Source organism: Pteropus alecto, unplaced genomic scaffold (assembly GCF_000325575.1).
Source record: "Pteropus alecto unplaced genomic scaffold, ASM32557v1 scaffold57, whole genome shotgun sequence".
Lineage (NCBI taxonomy): Eukaryota > Metazoa > Chordata > Mammalia > Chiroptera > Pteropodidae > Pteropus > Pteropus alecto.
Window position 1 is genome coordinate 10,517,514 of NW_006442508.1, and position 16,316 is coordinate 10,533,829.

General features: G+C 35.8%; 1 protein-coding gene across 2 annotated transcripts in view; it reads left to right on the plus strand.

Annotated features, from left to right (window-relative positions):
• CEP135 (centrosomal protein 135) overlaps nt 1-16,316 on the plus strand; it is a 66,121-nt gene that overhangs the window by 23,058 nt on the left and 26,747 nt on the right. For both annotated transcript variants that reach the window (XM_006922515.3, XM_015597592.2), the window contains 5 exons: nt 1,054-1,277; nt 5,117-5,269; nt 6,135-6,287; nt 10,043-10,120; nt 14,853-15,004. In XM_006922515.3, the coding sequence (XP_006922577.1) occupies nt 1,054-1,277; nt 5,117-5,269; nt 6,135-6,287; nt 10,043-10,120; nt 14,853-15,004 (760 nt within the window). The remainder of the gene's footprint in view (nt 1-1,053; nt 1,278-5,116; nt 5,270-6,134; nt 6,288-10,042; nt 10,121-14,852; nt 15,005-16,316) is intronic.

A 16,316-nucleotide genomic window follows, 5' to 3' on the forward strand; every position in this document is an offset into this window, starting at 1 on the left:
CATATTGAAAAGTTATCCACACTTGCTGTTCCTGCTTGATCACTCACTAACTACCTTTTAATTTCTCAATCCACTCCAGCTGGCTTCTGTCTCCATCTCACCAACACAACCGCTTTTGTTAAGGTCATCACTCAATACTGTTATGCTAAATGCAGTGGACACTTTTCATTCATTAATTCATTTGCCTTCTTAGCAATGAACACAGTTGCCCGTTTCTTCTCACTCGCCTAGCTTCTTTTTACCTCTCTGGTCACCTCTTCTCAGGATGAATTTGCCTATTCAGCCTTCAGATTGCATTGCACACTGTTCTTCCGTAGCTTTTATCCTACTATAATTAGAATAACTGTTTGGCCTTGGCTATATTGTTCATACTTGTATCCTTAACTAGTGCAGTAGTAAAGTTATGTAGTAAATACTCAGTAAGTGTCGAATGAATGAAAAGAGAGATGGGAGTGAATCATTGTGTCTTGAAAATCATTTCATATCTCAGAGTTCTAATGAGTATCAGTTAAGTCAGATTGAAATATATGAAATTACCAGTATTAGGTTATTTTTGAGTCATGAAATGGTAATTTTTATGGTAAAAGTTAATTGTGCTTATTTAGAGAACGATGAGTTGTTTTGATCTCTTTTATGTATATACTGTATTAAATTCAAGCTTAATGTTAAAATTACATATATTATAGTTAATTGAAGATAGATTTTTCTTTTATTGCATTTTCAAGTCACCAGAAAGTACCATGTGGTAATTTATTGCTTTATATTATGTAGTACTAAATAGTACTAAATAGTACCCATTCTTATGAATAAGACAAAAGCAGCAAGACTGACTTATTGGACTTTATTTAAACTTTTGATTTAATTTTCACTTCGTTATTTTTCTCCTTTCTTCTCAACATTTACCTCTTTGATATCTAGCAGTTGTGGGCAGAATACCAAACAGTTAATGATTTTTAGTAGCTTACATTCTAAAAGTTATTGGTATAATTTATTTGGCTAATTATACATTTTAAATGCAACACTGTTTTAAGATATAATTACTTTAATTTGCAGAAAGAGAACTTACTTTGGAAGTTGAGAGGATGAGGCTAGAACATGGAATAAAACGTCGAGACAAGTCACCTTCTCGTTTAGATACATTTCTGAAAGGTATAGAAGAAGAACGAGATTTTTATAAGAAAGAGCTAGAAAGACTTCAACATATAATACAGCGAAGATCTTGCTCTACAAATTATTCTGCACGTGAAAAAATTCCAATATTTAAAACACTAGAAAAGGTAACATCTCTTTATAAGAGTAATTGATAAGGCAAGAGAGTATCTTTCTGAGCTAACTTTTCTGATTTAATATTGTATTAAATGTGACTTTGTTCATACTTGCTTTCAAAAAGTCTTTCTTAGTTTTGGTTTTCATTTTATTTTCTGACCGACACTATAGGGACACTGCATTAATTAGGAGAACTACTTAAGAACAAAGCATAACAAAACTACTTAAGAACAAAGCATACTGGAAATTAAGGAAAAATCAAACAGCTCATTAGGTATATGGCAGGAATAAAAAAATTTCCAGAGTGGATTGCTAGAAAGCAGAACTAGGAATTCATGCTACTGGACGTTTCCTCTCTTTCTAGCCTTTACTTTTGGTATCAGCTGCATTTCCTCTCTCGAAGCAGAGTGGATTTTCCACATGGCAGGCAAGATGGCTTTATGCTATTCATAGCCTTGGACTAGACAGAAAGGTGGGTCACATTGTGCAGAACATGATTCTTCCATCTTAGCCATACAACAGGGAGGAAGTAGAAAGTGGAAGTAGGTTTGAGCAGATCATCCCGTTTGTACCGTACAACCACATTTACAAATTGGTAGTCTAAAGATATATAGTAGGTACAGTTAACTATGATTCATGAGAGATTAAAATTGTGTGTCTGTGTCAGTTCCTAATTATTTTCAATGTTTTATGAGTATCATTTGAGTTCTTTAGAGTTTTTTTAAGCTTTGGAGTTATAGGAGTCCTGTAGGTTTATATGACTCTAACATTATCTACATACCAGAGGAAATTAGGGGAAGTTGGGAGTACACTCATTAAAACTCAAAACTTTTTATTTCAGACTTGGCTAAATTTGCCAGTTGTATCATCTTTTTCCTGAAAATACCTTGTCAACTGTCAAATGGTTTTGAGTTGTTTTCTGGTTAGAGTTTGTTTTTTAACCTCATTGGCTAATGGCTGAATTTGGTTTACAGGTATCAGTATAAACACTATAATATGTTCTCTATTATAAACAATGAATTGGTGGGAAAATACAGTGTAAATTAATTTATGTGTCACTAAGTTGTTTTTTTAAATTCCATATACACTTAGGACTCAGGAAAAATAAATCACCAAATTGGCCACCTTCATCATGTAGGAGAATCTTGCACAAAATTATTGTTTAGTTTAATCAAGTATTTATTAAATAGAACTGAGTAGATAAATATCTCAAAGCGTTTAACCTAAATATTTAATTCAGTTGCTTGGTATGGATTTAGTCAAAAGACAAATAAGAAATTCTGGTAAGGTACTAGTAAAATTAGGAGAGACTTTTTCCCCTTTAACTTATTTACTTTCTTGAAATGTTCTGATGTTACGTGACATAGATATTTTATTTTCCAAAGTTTAAAAGTTAGGGTGCTCAGAGCATTTTAGAGTCCCAGTAATAAATTGCAGCCATGGTAGGGAAGAGTGAGTCTGTACATGAACGAAATGGGTGGAATGTTCAGTCATGAGTGCTGGGAACTAGAGAGTGCATCCCCACCTAAAATCGAGTATTTTAAACATGTTTGGAAACACTTGGTTAGCAAACAGCAAAGACCACTTCAAAGCTGGATTTAGTACAAGCTGTGAGTTTTCAACTCCTGCTTTATGGGAAACTCTTAGCACAGTTTCTTGGGATTGCAACTCAGAAAAAAATTTTAACATTTTTAATATCAGTGATCTTGATTAGCAATACACCCATTGCTCTGTTGTCTGGAAAGGGCACGGTCCCCTTTCACCTTGTACTCACCATCATTCCAACTGTGCGTTTTCAGTATAGTGCAGTGGAAAGTGCTTTTGGAGTTGGAGACCTGATCAAAGTTCTCACATCACAGACTAGCTTTATGACCTTGGAATCCCAGTTTCTTCATTTGCAAAGTCAGGAAAGTAACTACCTCTTACGAAGATTATATGAGCTAACTTGCATAAGGGTCCAGTGTAACATCTAGTTCCTAGTAAATGTTTCATTTCCTTATTATTTGCTGGTTCCAAGCTCATCAGGTCTAGGTCAAAAGTCAAGTACAATTCAACAGATATATACTGAAAACTTGCTCTGAATGAGGTCCTGGGGATAAGAGAAAAAAGACATAGTTCTTATCCTCATAACCTTCAGCATTGTCTGTGTGTGACCTTGTGTTTGTGTGTGCGTGTGTTTTGAGAACAATGAAGTGGTAAAAGGGAGTTATTAACAATTATGTTTTAACACAAATATAAATATATACAAGATACATTTTAAAAAGAGCTAGAGTTCCTGCTTAAGAAGGCCATTCAATAAATATTAGGGAATTCATTTTACCAGCTATGATGCTAGGCACTGAAGATGTGGTGAATAATACCAGATAACCTACTATATTCCTCATAAAGCTTATATTTTGGTGGTAAAGACATATATTAAACACATAATCATATAAATGACTGTCGTCTCATTTATAATAACTGTTAATGAAAAAAGAATATAGGAAAGATTCAGAATGCTATGGGAGTATATAGAGGGAGATCTCAATTAGATTGGAGAATCTGGAAGGACTCCTTAGAAAAAGTGACATTTAAGCTGAGACCTAGATAATAATGAAAATACACTGTTAAATCCTTATTCAGCGAGCTCTCCTTTCTTGAAGTGCACCAGACCACTTCCTTTCCGTAAGATATTTAGGTGTGGTTAGGTTACAGATTTTCTTTTATAGTTATTTAAGCCTTGATTAAGAACTCAAACTGTAATCTGCTTTTGTCCTAGAAGATATCTTATCCTTTAAGGTATCCAGATACGTAATCTCATCCATATGCCTTGATTTTGCTTATTTAACCAAGAAGATAACATATTTCCAAATGGTAGGTGAAGAGTTCCTCACAGATATTATCACTTACCAAGTCTACATTGGACATGGTATGTGCACAGTAGATATTGAATAACATAGGTCAGGATGCTTTCCAGTGTATCAAATTAACAGATTATCTCTACCTAGGGCTTTTGAATTTAGTACTTTAACATTAAGAAACCATAGATCCCAAGTCTACATTTACCATCTTTCTTTTCCACAGTAGCTGTGAAGATAGTGCATCTTTTGATTATGCTAGAATAATAGGTAGACTCTTGTTTTAGAAATGTTGGAAGTAGCTTAATGTACACTGCCTGGTAGAAATATTTACATTTATCTGATTGCAAAAATAGACCTCACATTAGTTTGAAGCTAGGAGAGTTGGAGATTGGTGCACCTGGAACATTGATCTTAGATTCAGTCACAGGAAACACTGAGGAGTATGCTAGGCTGCTATAGTTACTTGCACTGGGTGAGCAGGCACATAGTACCTCCTAGTCTTTTTCCTGGAGAGGGTTATAAACTAGTGGTTCCCAGCAATTAGCATGCACCAGAATCCCCTGGACCGCTTGATAAACTACAGTTACTGGGCCTTCTCCCCAGAGTTTCTGATTAAGTAGGTCTGGCGTGGGCGCCAAAACTTGCATGTCTTAACCATTTTCTAGAGGCTGCTGATGCTTCTGGTCTGCAGATTATACTTTAGTTATCACCAGTGTAAATAACTCCGGGAGAATGACACTTGAAGCATCTGATGGAATCTGATCAAGTAATATCACTGGCAACAGGGTCCCTTTCTCGGAACTTGAAGGCCAGGAAATTTGCTCCAGTACTGCCAACTCTGTTTCCTGCTCTCATTATTGATTAAAAATTGTGTTCCTTAACTACATTAAAGGAACTTGTGTCCTTTTTGTCTGTTAGTATCTTTTAGTCAGCCTCACCAGCATCCTTGTGACAACCTTGTGGTGATAATTATAACAAATGATAACTTCTGTTTTTAAATTATGTTTCAGGGTGATTACAATTCAGAAATTCATCTGATCACAAGAGAAAGAGATGAACTTCAGCATATGCTGGAAAAGTTTGAAAAATATATGGAGGATATACAGTCCAATGTTAAATTATTGACAGCAGAAAGAGATAAACTAAGTGTCTTATATAATGAAGTAAGAAATTGATTATAATTAAGCTAACAGATTATATAGAATCAGTTAACTATAATGGAGCCAGTATATAACCTTTAAATTACTGTAATAAATGGACCTTGTATTCATTCATGGTTAGAATTATAAGTAGTAGTTTCTACTATCATCTTGTTCCCAAAGCAGAGATTTATATTATTTCTCCATGTTTATTCTTTTCTCTTCTGTGTGTCAGATCAGTTAAAGATAATCTAAAACTACCTGGAACAGGTCTTCGACTGACTCTAAGCCACGTTAATTCTTGGGATTCAGACGTGTTAGGATATCTCTATCAAACAGTGGGTAGCACCCACTATTTGAGGGGGGTTGGTATATTGGGTGTTAAGGACTTAGTCCCTAGTGAGAAAACTCTAGGGAAGAGAGACTGCGGCTTGGCCCAGTCAGAAGCCAAGGTGAATCTGAGCAAAGCATGGTATCTATCACATAATTTGTTCTTATGCCAATCTCGCATGAAATCCTGCTACTTCAAGAGGGTAAGAAGGACATGCAAGTTAAAAGGTCAAGTTGAAAAAGCTATTTTCACTTTTGGAACTTTTTTGGGATTCTGATCCACTTCTGGGCTTTCCTCACTCTTAGCTTAGATTTCAGCTTTCTTGGGTCTGCTTAGTTAACTACTAGTTGTCCATCTACTATCTGGTTTCCAAAATTTTGTGCCTAGCACTTCCCACAGTCTCCTTTTCGTTTTGTTTTTCCTCTTCTTCCCCTTCCCCTCCTCCCCCTCCTCGGACTGTGGAAAGAGAACAAAGGTAAAATGTGTTTAGCTTGCCTCTTTTTTTTAACCGAGAGAATATCCAAAGTGTTTTTTATTTATATCTTTTAATTCTTTAAGGCTCTGGTAGAATTATCTTCACTAAGACAAGAATCCACCCAAAGCACAGTCTCCCACAATATTGTTAGTCTTATGGAAAAAGAAAAAGAACTTGTATTATCTGACTTAAGAAGGATTATGGCAGAAAAGGAAGCTTTAAAAGACAAGTTAAAAGTAAGTAATAAGGTTGCCTTATTTTTGAAAGGTATTTTATTGAGAAAAAGGGAGATCTTGATGCATGTTTTCCTGTGAAGTGACTATTTAGAATGTACAACTAGATCAGGGGTTGGCAAACAGAGGCACATGAGCCAAATGCAGACCACTGTGTTTTTTGTATGGCCTATGGGCTAAGAATGGTGTTTACATTTTTAAATCATTGAGAAAATATCAGTAGGATATTTCATGACAAGTGGAAGTTTTAAAATTTAAATTTCATTGTTGGTAAATGTTATTGGAACCGTGCTCATTCATTTACATATTCTGTGTGGCTTCTTTGTGCTAATGACAACAACTTATCTCTTGCCATTCTGATTGCGTGTCCTTGGCTTTCCCATCCTCTAGATAGGGCATTTGATTCTTTTCTTTATTCACTTTGTTTATTCCATTTAATATACTTCTCATCTCAGATAATGTGTTTTTCATTTCAGACTGGTTCCATTTTATAATTTCCATTTCCATTTTTATGTTTTTTATCTCTTTGTTGAAGTTCTCACTGAATTTCTCTACACTTCCCAAAAGTTCATTGAGCATCTTTATAGCCAGTGTTTTGAATCCTGCATCTGTTAGATTACTTGACTCCATTGTATCTGGATCTCTGTTCTCTTCTCTCATATGGTTTCTGCTTCTTTGTCTTCCCATTTTGGCTGCCTTTCTGTGTCTGTTTCTATGTACTAAGAAAGCTCCTAAGTCTCCTGGTCTTATTAGTGTGGATTTGTGAAGTAGGTGTCCAGTGGCACAGTGCTAAGAGCAGTTCAGCTGCAGGCCAAATTTAGCCCAAGCCTCTGCCCCTCTGGGGCCACCTGTTAAGATTCAGCAAGCAATCCACAGATGCTGTGCTTATAGTCGCCTCAAAAGGCCACACCAGAAACCGAGGCCAGCTGCCTCCAGTGTGAGTCTAGGCGCTGCTCAGCAAGGAGCACCTGACTCACTGAGGACACAACTGGATGTGGCTTGGGTGGGGCCCTGAGTTAGGGAAGGCGGGGTGTCAGGGAACCCTCTGGGCAGAGTGACATCTGTTATCCAGTTTGATGACATCACAGATATGGCTGCTCTGTGTCTGCACACTGGGAGGGAGGAGGGCTAAACTGGGAACAATGGATATTGCTGGCACTTCTGTACAGAGCGAGTCTTGCCTTGGCCCTCACTTCAACAGTGTCTCCTTGTAAGTCCCTGGTGTCCCCTGCATATAGCCAGATTGGCACTGGTGCTCCGAGTGAGCAGGTCTGCACCTGTGAAAATCCACTCGCAGACACGGCCTCTTTAGAGGCATCTGCCGCAGCCTCTGTCTCACTTAGCTGCTTGAGACCAGGCAGCCCTGCGTCCTCACCACTTCCTACCTTCTGCCGCTGCAGGGTGATTTCTTGGACTTCTCCCTAGTTGTATGACTTGTTCATCTAGATCCCAGGCGATTTTTCCTGCTGCTGCTCCTTGTTTCCATCACAACTTTGATTTGGTCACCAAAGGGATGAACAGAGCTTCTATCATCTATGCCATTTTTTTCGGTCCTCTAGTGGCAGTATTTTATATTTCCTTTTTTAATCTCAAAAAAAAAGTACATTATTATACATAAAGCAAGTACTCAGTTCAGAATAAGAACTCAATATTAACTGTTCTTGTTACTATTATAGAGTACATAGTTTACTTCCAAAAATATGTTACTGACTTAATGTTTAGAAATTAGTAGCTAAAATTAAGAATAAGAACATTTAAGCATTAATTATCAGGTAGTCTTTATGCCATAAATTTTCAGTTGACATTTTACCCCAACAGAATACTTTCAATCAGGTAATTTTGGAATGCTGCCCTCTAGAGGCACATTTTTTAATAAAAATAAGTGTTAAAATGACCAGACAGATAACTTATGTGCAGTATGGCAGTTTTTAGTACAAGCTACTGACTTTCTATATCCTTTTCTATATCTTTTGAAATGACCAGGGAATGTAAAAATAGGATTGCAAAATGCAGTAGTATTGAAAACTCAGAAAAAGTGGTATTCATATTAGCAGAATCTTTGTGCCTAGTATGAGGCAGGATTTATGAGTTTACAACAGGTCTTTTACTTAAAAACTGAATCATCTCACGTCTTAAATCTCCTCTAATATTTTCTTATTATGCCACTGTCCACTCAGTTGTTGAATCCAGGAATCATTACTGACACCTTTCTCCATGAAAGCTCGTTTCTCTCAATCACCAAGACCTATCAGTGCTACCTCTTAAATAATATTTAATGTTTATTAAGCTCTTTCCATGTGGGAGGCTTTGTAGCAAGTGCTTTTTACATGGGCTATCTCAGTAAATCTTCACAATTGCCTTTTCAGATAAGTGATACTTACAGATGTGGTTTCTGAGTTTAAATTATTTGCCCAAGATGACCTACTTATGAAGACACAAGGGATCTGGCTCCTGAGGTCACATTAGTTTCTTTTGAATATGTCTGGTTCTTTCCATTTTCTTGCTACCATCCTGTTCTGGCCATTATTATCTCTCAAATGCATTGGGGTATTAGCAGCCTCTCGAAACTATATTTCACACTGAAGTCAGAGTCATCTTTCCAATCCAATAAATCTAATCATGTAACTTCCTATTTAAAATCCATTAACTGTTTCCAAGAATTTCAGTGATTGGCCCTTGCCTACTTCTAGGTCTAGCTTCTTTTCCCCAAACAGATCTCCCTCTTTCCCCAACCCTCATTTTCTCAACTCCAGGCTTAATGAACTTTTCCTTAACCCAGCTTTCTACATAGGCTATTGGAAAATTCTTCACCCCTTTCAGTTCTCACACCTGGTTAATTTCTATTCATCCTTTAGAGCCAGGTTAAAAATCATTTGCCCACATGGGAAATGGACCCCAGACTCTAGATTCCCTTGCAGTATGTTGCCATAAAGTTCCTTTTTTCATGGATTTTATTTTAGAATCTTTTTAAGGTTTGTCTTTTCTACTAGGCTGTAGTATCTATGACATCAGAGACTATCCATTTTACTGTATTCCTCACATCTTGCTTGGTGCTTGGTATGTAGTACATACCCATAATTTGAGTGATTTAATAAATGAAAAAAATGCATACAACACAGCAACCCTTTCAACCAAATGTGTAATCCAAACTTCATTTGCTTTATTTATTTTTAATGAATGAAGTAGATGAAAGTTTGAATCTACTAGATTCACTAGAAAAATTCTCAGAGAACACCAACTTAATGTCATTTGTCCTAGACTTAGCATCAGCAAGAGTTGAATAAGGTAATAGCAATTGTGTTTACATTATTGACCAGCCCATTCTTGAAAGTGATATTTTGCATATCCCTATAATATTCTGTTCCCTGTGTCTTTCTCTTCTCATCTTTTCTTCCTTTACACTCTGTGCCTCTTTTATCTCTGGAAAAGGCATACTCCCAAGCTTATTTAAGCTGCTGGTTTTTTCCCTTTATGGTTGTGTTAATGGATTGATCTGTGTATATCTTTATAAACGAATCCATACCATTCGGTGTCTTCTGTTATAATCACACATGGAGGTAGAGTGTAAAAGGTGAGACCCTCTTGTGCTTTGTTTTTCAACTAAAAGCATCGTTTTTATAAAATGTCTGATTTTCTTTCTAAAACATTCTGTTATAAAACGATAAGTGGAATAAATAGTACTGTAGGCTTGCATTGCTTTGGTAAATTGGTTTTATTATCTGATGTAAATGGACATATTCTATAAAATTTGCTTTCAGAATCTCCAGGAAATGAGTCTTCTTGGAAAATCGGAATTAGAGAAAACTATTGAACATTTGACATGTATTAATCACCAGGTAATTTATCAAACTGGATTTGGGATATATTGTGTTGTATGAATATCTATTTCAATTGTAGTTTTAATATACTATATGTTTTTAAAATTACAAAGTAGTATGCTAGAGAGGCTGTATAATAGTGATAGGAGTGTGTACTCTGAAGGCTGACTACTTGGGCTCAAAACCATCTCTTTTGCCTATTTCCTGTACTTAAACTTTCCGCCCCTTAATTTCCTTATTTGTAAAATGGGAATGTACTTACTTTGTGAAGATTAAATGAGTTAATTATATCAGGAACTTAGAAGAATCACTGGCATGTTGTAAGTACTCAGCAGGTATTAGCATGTTGATTGTTGTTTAGCTCTTGTTAAAAAATAATATGATTCAGACATAGAGTGAAAAGTAAAATTCACTTTCATTCTTTATTGCTTTCTCTAGAAATAGAATTTTTAAAAAATTGGTAGGAGTTCTTGCAGTCTTTTTTCTCTCTGTGTTTCATTTTGCCTAGTTTACTATGTCTCCACCATTTTTATTTCTCTTAAGTCCCTCTCACTCCAGCTTGCCCTGAGGCTGAAAGTTAGAATTAATGAACTGGAAAATATATCTAAAATATTAAAAGTCATTGGAAAGAGAATGGGACATAGAAAATATAAATAAGTTAAAGTCTTAGAGAATAAAGTGAGAAAGTCTAACATATATTTAGTCAGAATTCTGGGAGAATATAATAGAATGTGGGGGAGGCAGTAGTTGAAGAAATAATAACTGATAATTTTCTAAGTATTATGAAAATAGGAATCCTCTGAATCAGAACGTGCAGTAAATTCTGGTAGCATGACAAATCTTAAGATAAATAAATAGAAAACTTATACCATTTTAATAGTGACAAATAATACAAGATACCTATGTATAAATTTTCAAGGTCTTTATGGAAAACATTATGAAACATTATTGAAAGACATCAAAGAAGACAAATAAGTGGAGAGATATATCAGATTTATAAAAAAAGTGACATATCAGGTTTATAAAAATGTAAATTCTCCCCAATGTAATCTATAGAGCTGATGTAGTTCTATCTGAAACCCCAAGAATGTGTGTGTGGGGGGGTGTGTGTGAGAAAATTCACAGATTTTTAATTTTTCATAGAAGCAAAGAGCCAAGAATCACAAAGAATTTTTAAAGAACATGGTGTGGAAATTGTCCTATCAGATAAGAAGGCTTTGGAGCTAGTGCAGTGCACAGGGATTAAGGGAGAATGATAAGACCCAGTAGAGAAAGTGAACCCATAAACCCACAAATATATGGAAACTTGATATATGAAGGACTCACTCAGATCATTAGGGAAAGGACGGATTATTCAGTAATTGTTTCTGGGACAATTGACTATTCATATATATGTATATAAAAAAATCATTGGATCTTATCCCAAATTTACCATACCCCCAAATCGGTTCAAGATTACTTGCAACCTTGAATATTTAAGAAATTGCTACAATTTTTAAAAGGAAATCTTTTGACCTTAGAGAAATAATAATAGCATCATATCTCTAGCATTTACTAGGGCACTTTTCTTAACATTTTACATATATTATGTTAATTCTTACAACCATATGAAGTAAATGCTTATATCCTCATTTCACAGATAATGAAACTGAGGCAGAAGGGATGGATACTAGCCCAAGATCACAGAGTTAGGCGACGTCTGGTTCTAGAGTGTGTGCTCCTAAGCAAGACACAATTAAGTTTATTCCGTTAAAGAAAACATAGATATTAAATGAGACCACTTTCACAAGGACATCTTTGTTTATCAAATAGCCATGAATTGAAAAGACAAGCCAGTAATTGAGAGAACAACTTGCTACACAGAAGATGTGAGTTGACACTTCATGGCAGAAAAAATTACAAATAGTTAATAAACATAAAAAGAAGTTCTGCCTTAATAAGAGGGAAGTACAAATTAAAACTGCAGTGAAATCATTTCACATCTATGAGGTCATCATAAATTAACAAGTTATAACAAGTATTATTAGCGAGTGTATATAGCTTCTGGAAGTGCAAATGGCTACCTCTTTGGGGAATAATTTGGCATTGTCTAGCAGGGCATGCCTTGTGAGTCAGCAAATCTACTTCTAGATGCAGACCCTGGGTGGAGGTCAGCAAACTATGGCCCCCCAGACCAGATCTAGCTTCCAGTCTGTTTTTATAATAAAGTTTTCAGTGGAACACAGCCATGCTCATGGTTTACATATTACCTGTGGCTGTTTTATGTTACAGTGGTATAGTAGCAACAGACGATAGGGCTCACAAAGCCTAAGATACTCTCTGGCAGAAAATGAAAAACAATATAGATGCCAGTTGTGAGGAAAATAGATAAATGGTGGCAATTCATACAGTGGAGTGTTTAGAGCAGTGAAAATGAATGAACAAGAGCTACACACATCAATATGCATGAATCTTACACATAATATTGAAGAAAATATGCAGTATGATTCTACTTATGTAGCATTTAAAAACATACAGACCTAAATTATATTGTTTACAGATTCACACAGATGGGGTACACTAAGGAAAAGCAAGAAATGAAAAATACCAGACTCAGGATGGTGGGTGGGGGTTGGGGAATGTGATTGGAGACTGTTCACAAGGGATTTTAAAGGTTCAGGTAACATTTTTTAAGCCATACGATGGATACACAAATGTTCATTTTTTATTCTTTACACCGTATGTGTACTCTTATTTGTGCAAGATACACCAAGAAATTCTGAAAGGTTTGTAAGGGGAAAAAAGTTCCTGTCCATCACCCTATTCTGAAAACTACCACCCACAATACTTTTAACTTTCTCCTGGTGTTTATCTCTGTTTTTAAATAATGCGCTTGTGCTACGTAGTCTTACTTTATTGATTTAAGATTATTTAGTGAATTTCCATGATGGTAGACGATAGCTCTATTTATCTGAGACTGTCTTTCATACTTTTAACTTTTTTTGTTACTCTATCTCCTAACCTTTCTATTGAGTTTAAAAAATTTAGTTATATTTTTTAAATTTCCAAAATTACTTTAGAAAGAGGTGAGAGATTTCTGGAGTGTGGGGGCCCCAGTATATAGACCTTCAGCCAGTCTTCTTGTTCAGTTTTGCTCCTGATCACAGCCTACCACTTGGTACCACCACATGTTGAGCTTCTTCGAGGTAAATCATCTGGCTGCACATTGGTATTTCCTCTTGTGGTCCCTTTAGATCAGTGGTGCTCAACTCAGGTCAGTTCTGCCTCCTAGGAGATAATTTGGCAATATCTGGAGAATTTTTGGTTGTCACAACTAGGGGAGAAGGTGCATCTTGTATCTAGTAGGTAGAGACCAAAGATGGTACTAAACATCCTACAAATGCACAGGATAGCTCCCCTCCCCTCAACAAAGAATTATCTGGCCCCAAATGTTAGTAGTTCCTAGGTTCAGAAACTGCTTTAGATTATATCTTTCTTTGATTTTGGTCTCTATTCAGTCTATTCTTTTTGTCTTCCACAAGATATTGAAGACATTTCTCCATTCTTGTTTTCTTTTTTTGCCCTCTACGTCCTTAAGAATGTATAAATACTTATTTATTTATTTATTTTTACTGTCATTTTAACACTGTTTCCAGAGGAAAGAGAGAGTGGTCAGTTCAACAAAATTTATGTGGTCAGTTTCAGTTTTTAAGTGGAAGACATATTTATCACTAATATTTCTTGGTTTAGAATTTTATATATCAATTATTATTCCATCTAGAATTTATTTTATATGTAAAATAAAATAGAAATCTGTCTAATATTTTTCTTCAATAAGTGGCTGTCCCAACTCTATTTTTAAAGAGTTTATTCTCTTTCCACTTCCTTAAAATGCTACCTTTTCTAAATTTACCTTTGTGTACATGTATTTGCTTGTCCATTTCTATGTGAAATCCACACTCTTTTTAATTACAGTAGCTTTCTAATTTATTTTGGAATCTTATAAGACAAATCTACTTGCATTTTTCCCCCACCCCCAATTTTCCTATCTTTTCCATACATTTTTTCCTTAATTTTAGAATGAAATCTAAGCCACTCTCCTTTATTTTAAAAAAAGTTATGTTAAGATTCTTATTGAAATTTCATTAAATTTAACAGTTATTTCAGGAAATTTTAATACATTTTCAATATTGTGTTTTCATTCAGAAACATGGTATGTCTTAACATTAAGTCAGGTTATGTTTTATCCCTTAAAATAAAATTTTACAGTTTCTTTATATGTCTTGCTCATTTGTGTTTGGGTTACAGTATTTTTTTTAACTAATAATTATTGGGGTGACATTGATTAATAAAATCAAATAAGTTTCAGGTGTGTGTTCACCGCCTAAATGGGTTACAGTATTTTCTGCTCTGATTTTTTTTTTTAATTCAGTCCTATCTACTTACTGTTCTTTAGCAATTCCTCAGAATTTTTCTCCGTTAATTGTTTCTCTTCCCGTTTTCATTGTTATGGATATAGTCTTTTCTTCCTTTCCTGCTTTTTTTTTTTTGCATCTTTTCTTTCATTTCAGTAATATTGAAAAGTAGAGATAAATGCGTATGCCCATTCTAATATATAAAACCTAAAATGTACACGTGACTTTAAAGTATTTTTAAATAAATTTATTTCCTTCATTTTCTTCAATAAATGTTATTAAAATGTGCTTAAGGAAAACTTAATGAAAACAAAACTGAGACATATACCTATTAATTTTTAAAATTTAAATTATAGCTTGAAGACGAAAACTGTGAATTAAAGTCTAAAATTTTAATAATGAAAGAAGCAATAGATTCACTAGAGAGCAAAGCAAAACTTCAAGCCCATAAACTTAACCATGTGGCTGGTGACTCCTCTCTTCAGAAAACAGAGATGAATTCACTTAGGTAAGTTTATGGAATTTTTTTGTTATTTCTCTCCTGGGAAAAAGTTTGTGGCTATGTAAGATTCATTATGGTGGCATTTTGGGACTAGGCTTTATGAGCAGTAGTTCCCAAAGTTGGCCTGGCCGCGGAATCACCTAGAGAGCTTTTGAAAAGTATGAATTTGGGGGCTGATCTCTGGAGGTTCTTATTCACTGTGTGAATCTGAGCAAGTTTTGAGTATCTGTATTTTTAAAGACTTCATAGATTGATATGATCACAGGCAAGTTTTTGTACTTACCTTTTTCAAAAATCCCTTAACAAATACTTCACATTTGTGTTCCACAGTGCAGGATTGCTGAAAACTCCTAATTTTTTGCTACCTATGTCATTGTCCTTCTCTTTCTACTTTCAAAGAAATATAAAATCAGAGTATTCATATACAGAGTCTAAAAGTGATATGTCTGATTAATGATAAGAAGGTCAGTATGGAAAAATAGGCTGTATCTACAGGAGGAGTCAGATTTTGACGAACTTGGTATGATAACCAAGAGGGTCTGGATTTTACCTTAAAAACATAGAAAATAAATTTTTAACTATGGGTGTGACATGAACAGCATGCCTTTTAAGATGTGAACTCTGGAGAGGAAAAGAAATGGTGTAGATGATAGAGGCTCTTTTCATCCCTTTGGCGAACAAATCAAAGTTGTGATGGAAACAAGGAGAAGCAGCAAGGAAAAATCGCCTGGGATCTAGATGAACAAGTCATACAACTAGGGAGAAATCCAAGAAATCACCCTGCAATGGCAGAAGGTAGGACGGGGCAAGGACGTGGGGCGGCCCAGGATAGAGCAGCTGAGTGGGACAGAGGCTGCGGCTGCGGCAGTAGCGGTACCAGCAGCAGCAGCAGCAGCAGCAGCAGCAGCAGCAGAAGCCTCTTAAAGGGGATGCCTCCGCAAGTGGATTTTCACAGTGACGGACCTGCTTGCTCTGCAGCGCTGTTTCGGCTGCGCTCAGGGGGCACTAGGGACTTACAAGGAGACACTGTCGGAGTGAGAACTGAGGCAAGACTCACTCTGTACAGAAGTGCCAGCAGTATCCATTGTTTCCTGTTCAGCCCTCCCTGCTCCCGGTGTGCAGACACAGAGCAGCCATATCTGTGATGTCATCAAACTGGATAACAGATGTCGCTCTGCCCAGAGGGTTCCTTGAGTCAGGTTTGCTGAGCAGCGCCTAGACTCACACTGGAGGCAGCTGGCCTCGGTTTCTGGTGTGGCCTTTTGAGGCAACTATAAGCACAGCATCTGTGCTGTGGTTGCTGAATCTTAACAGGTGG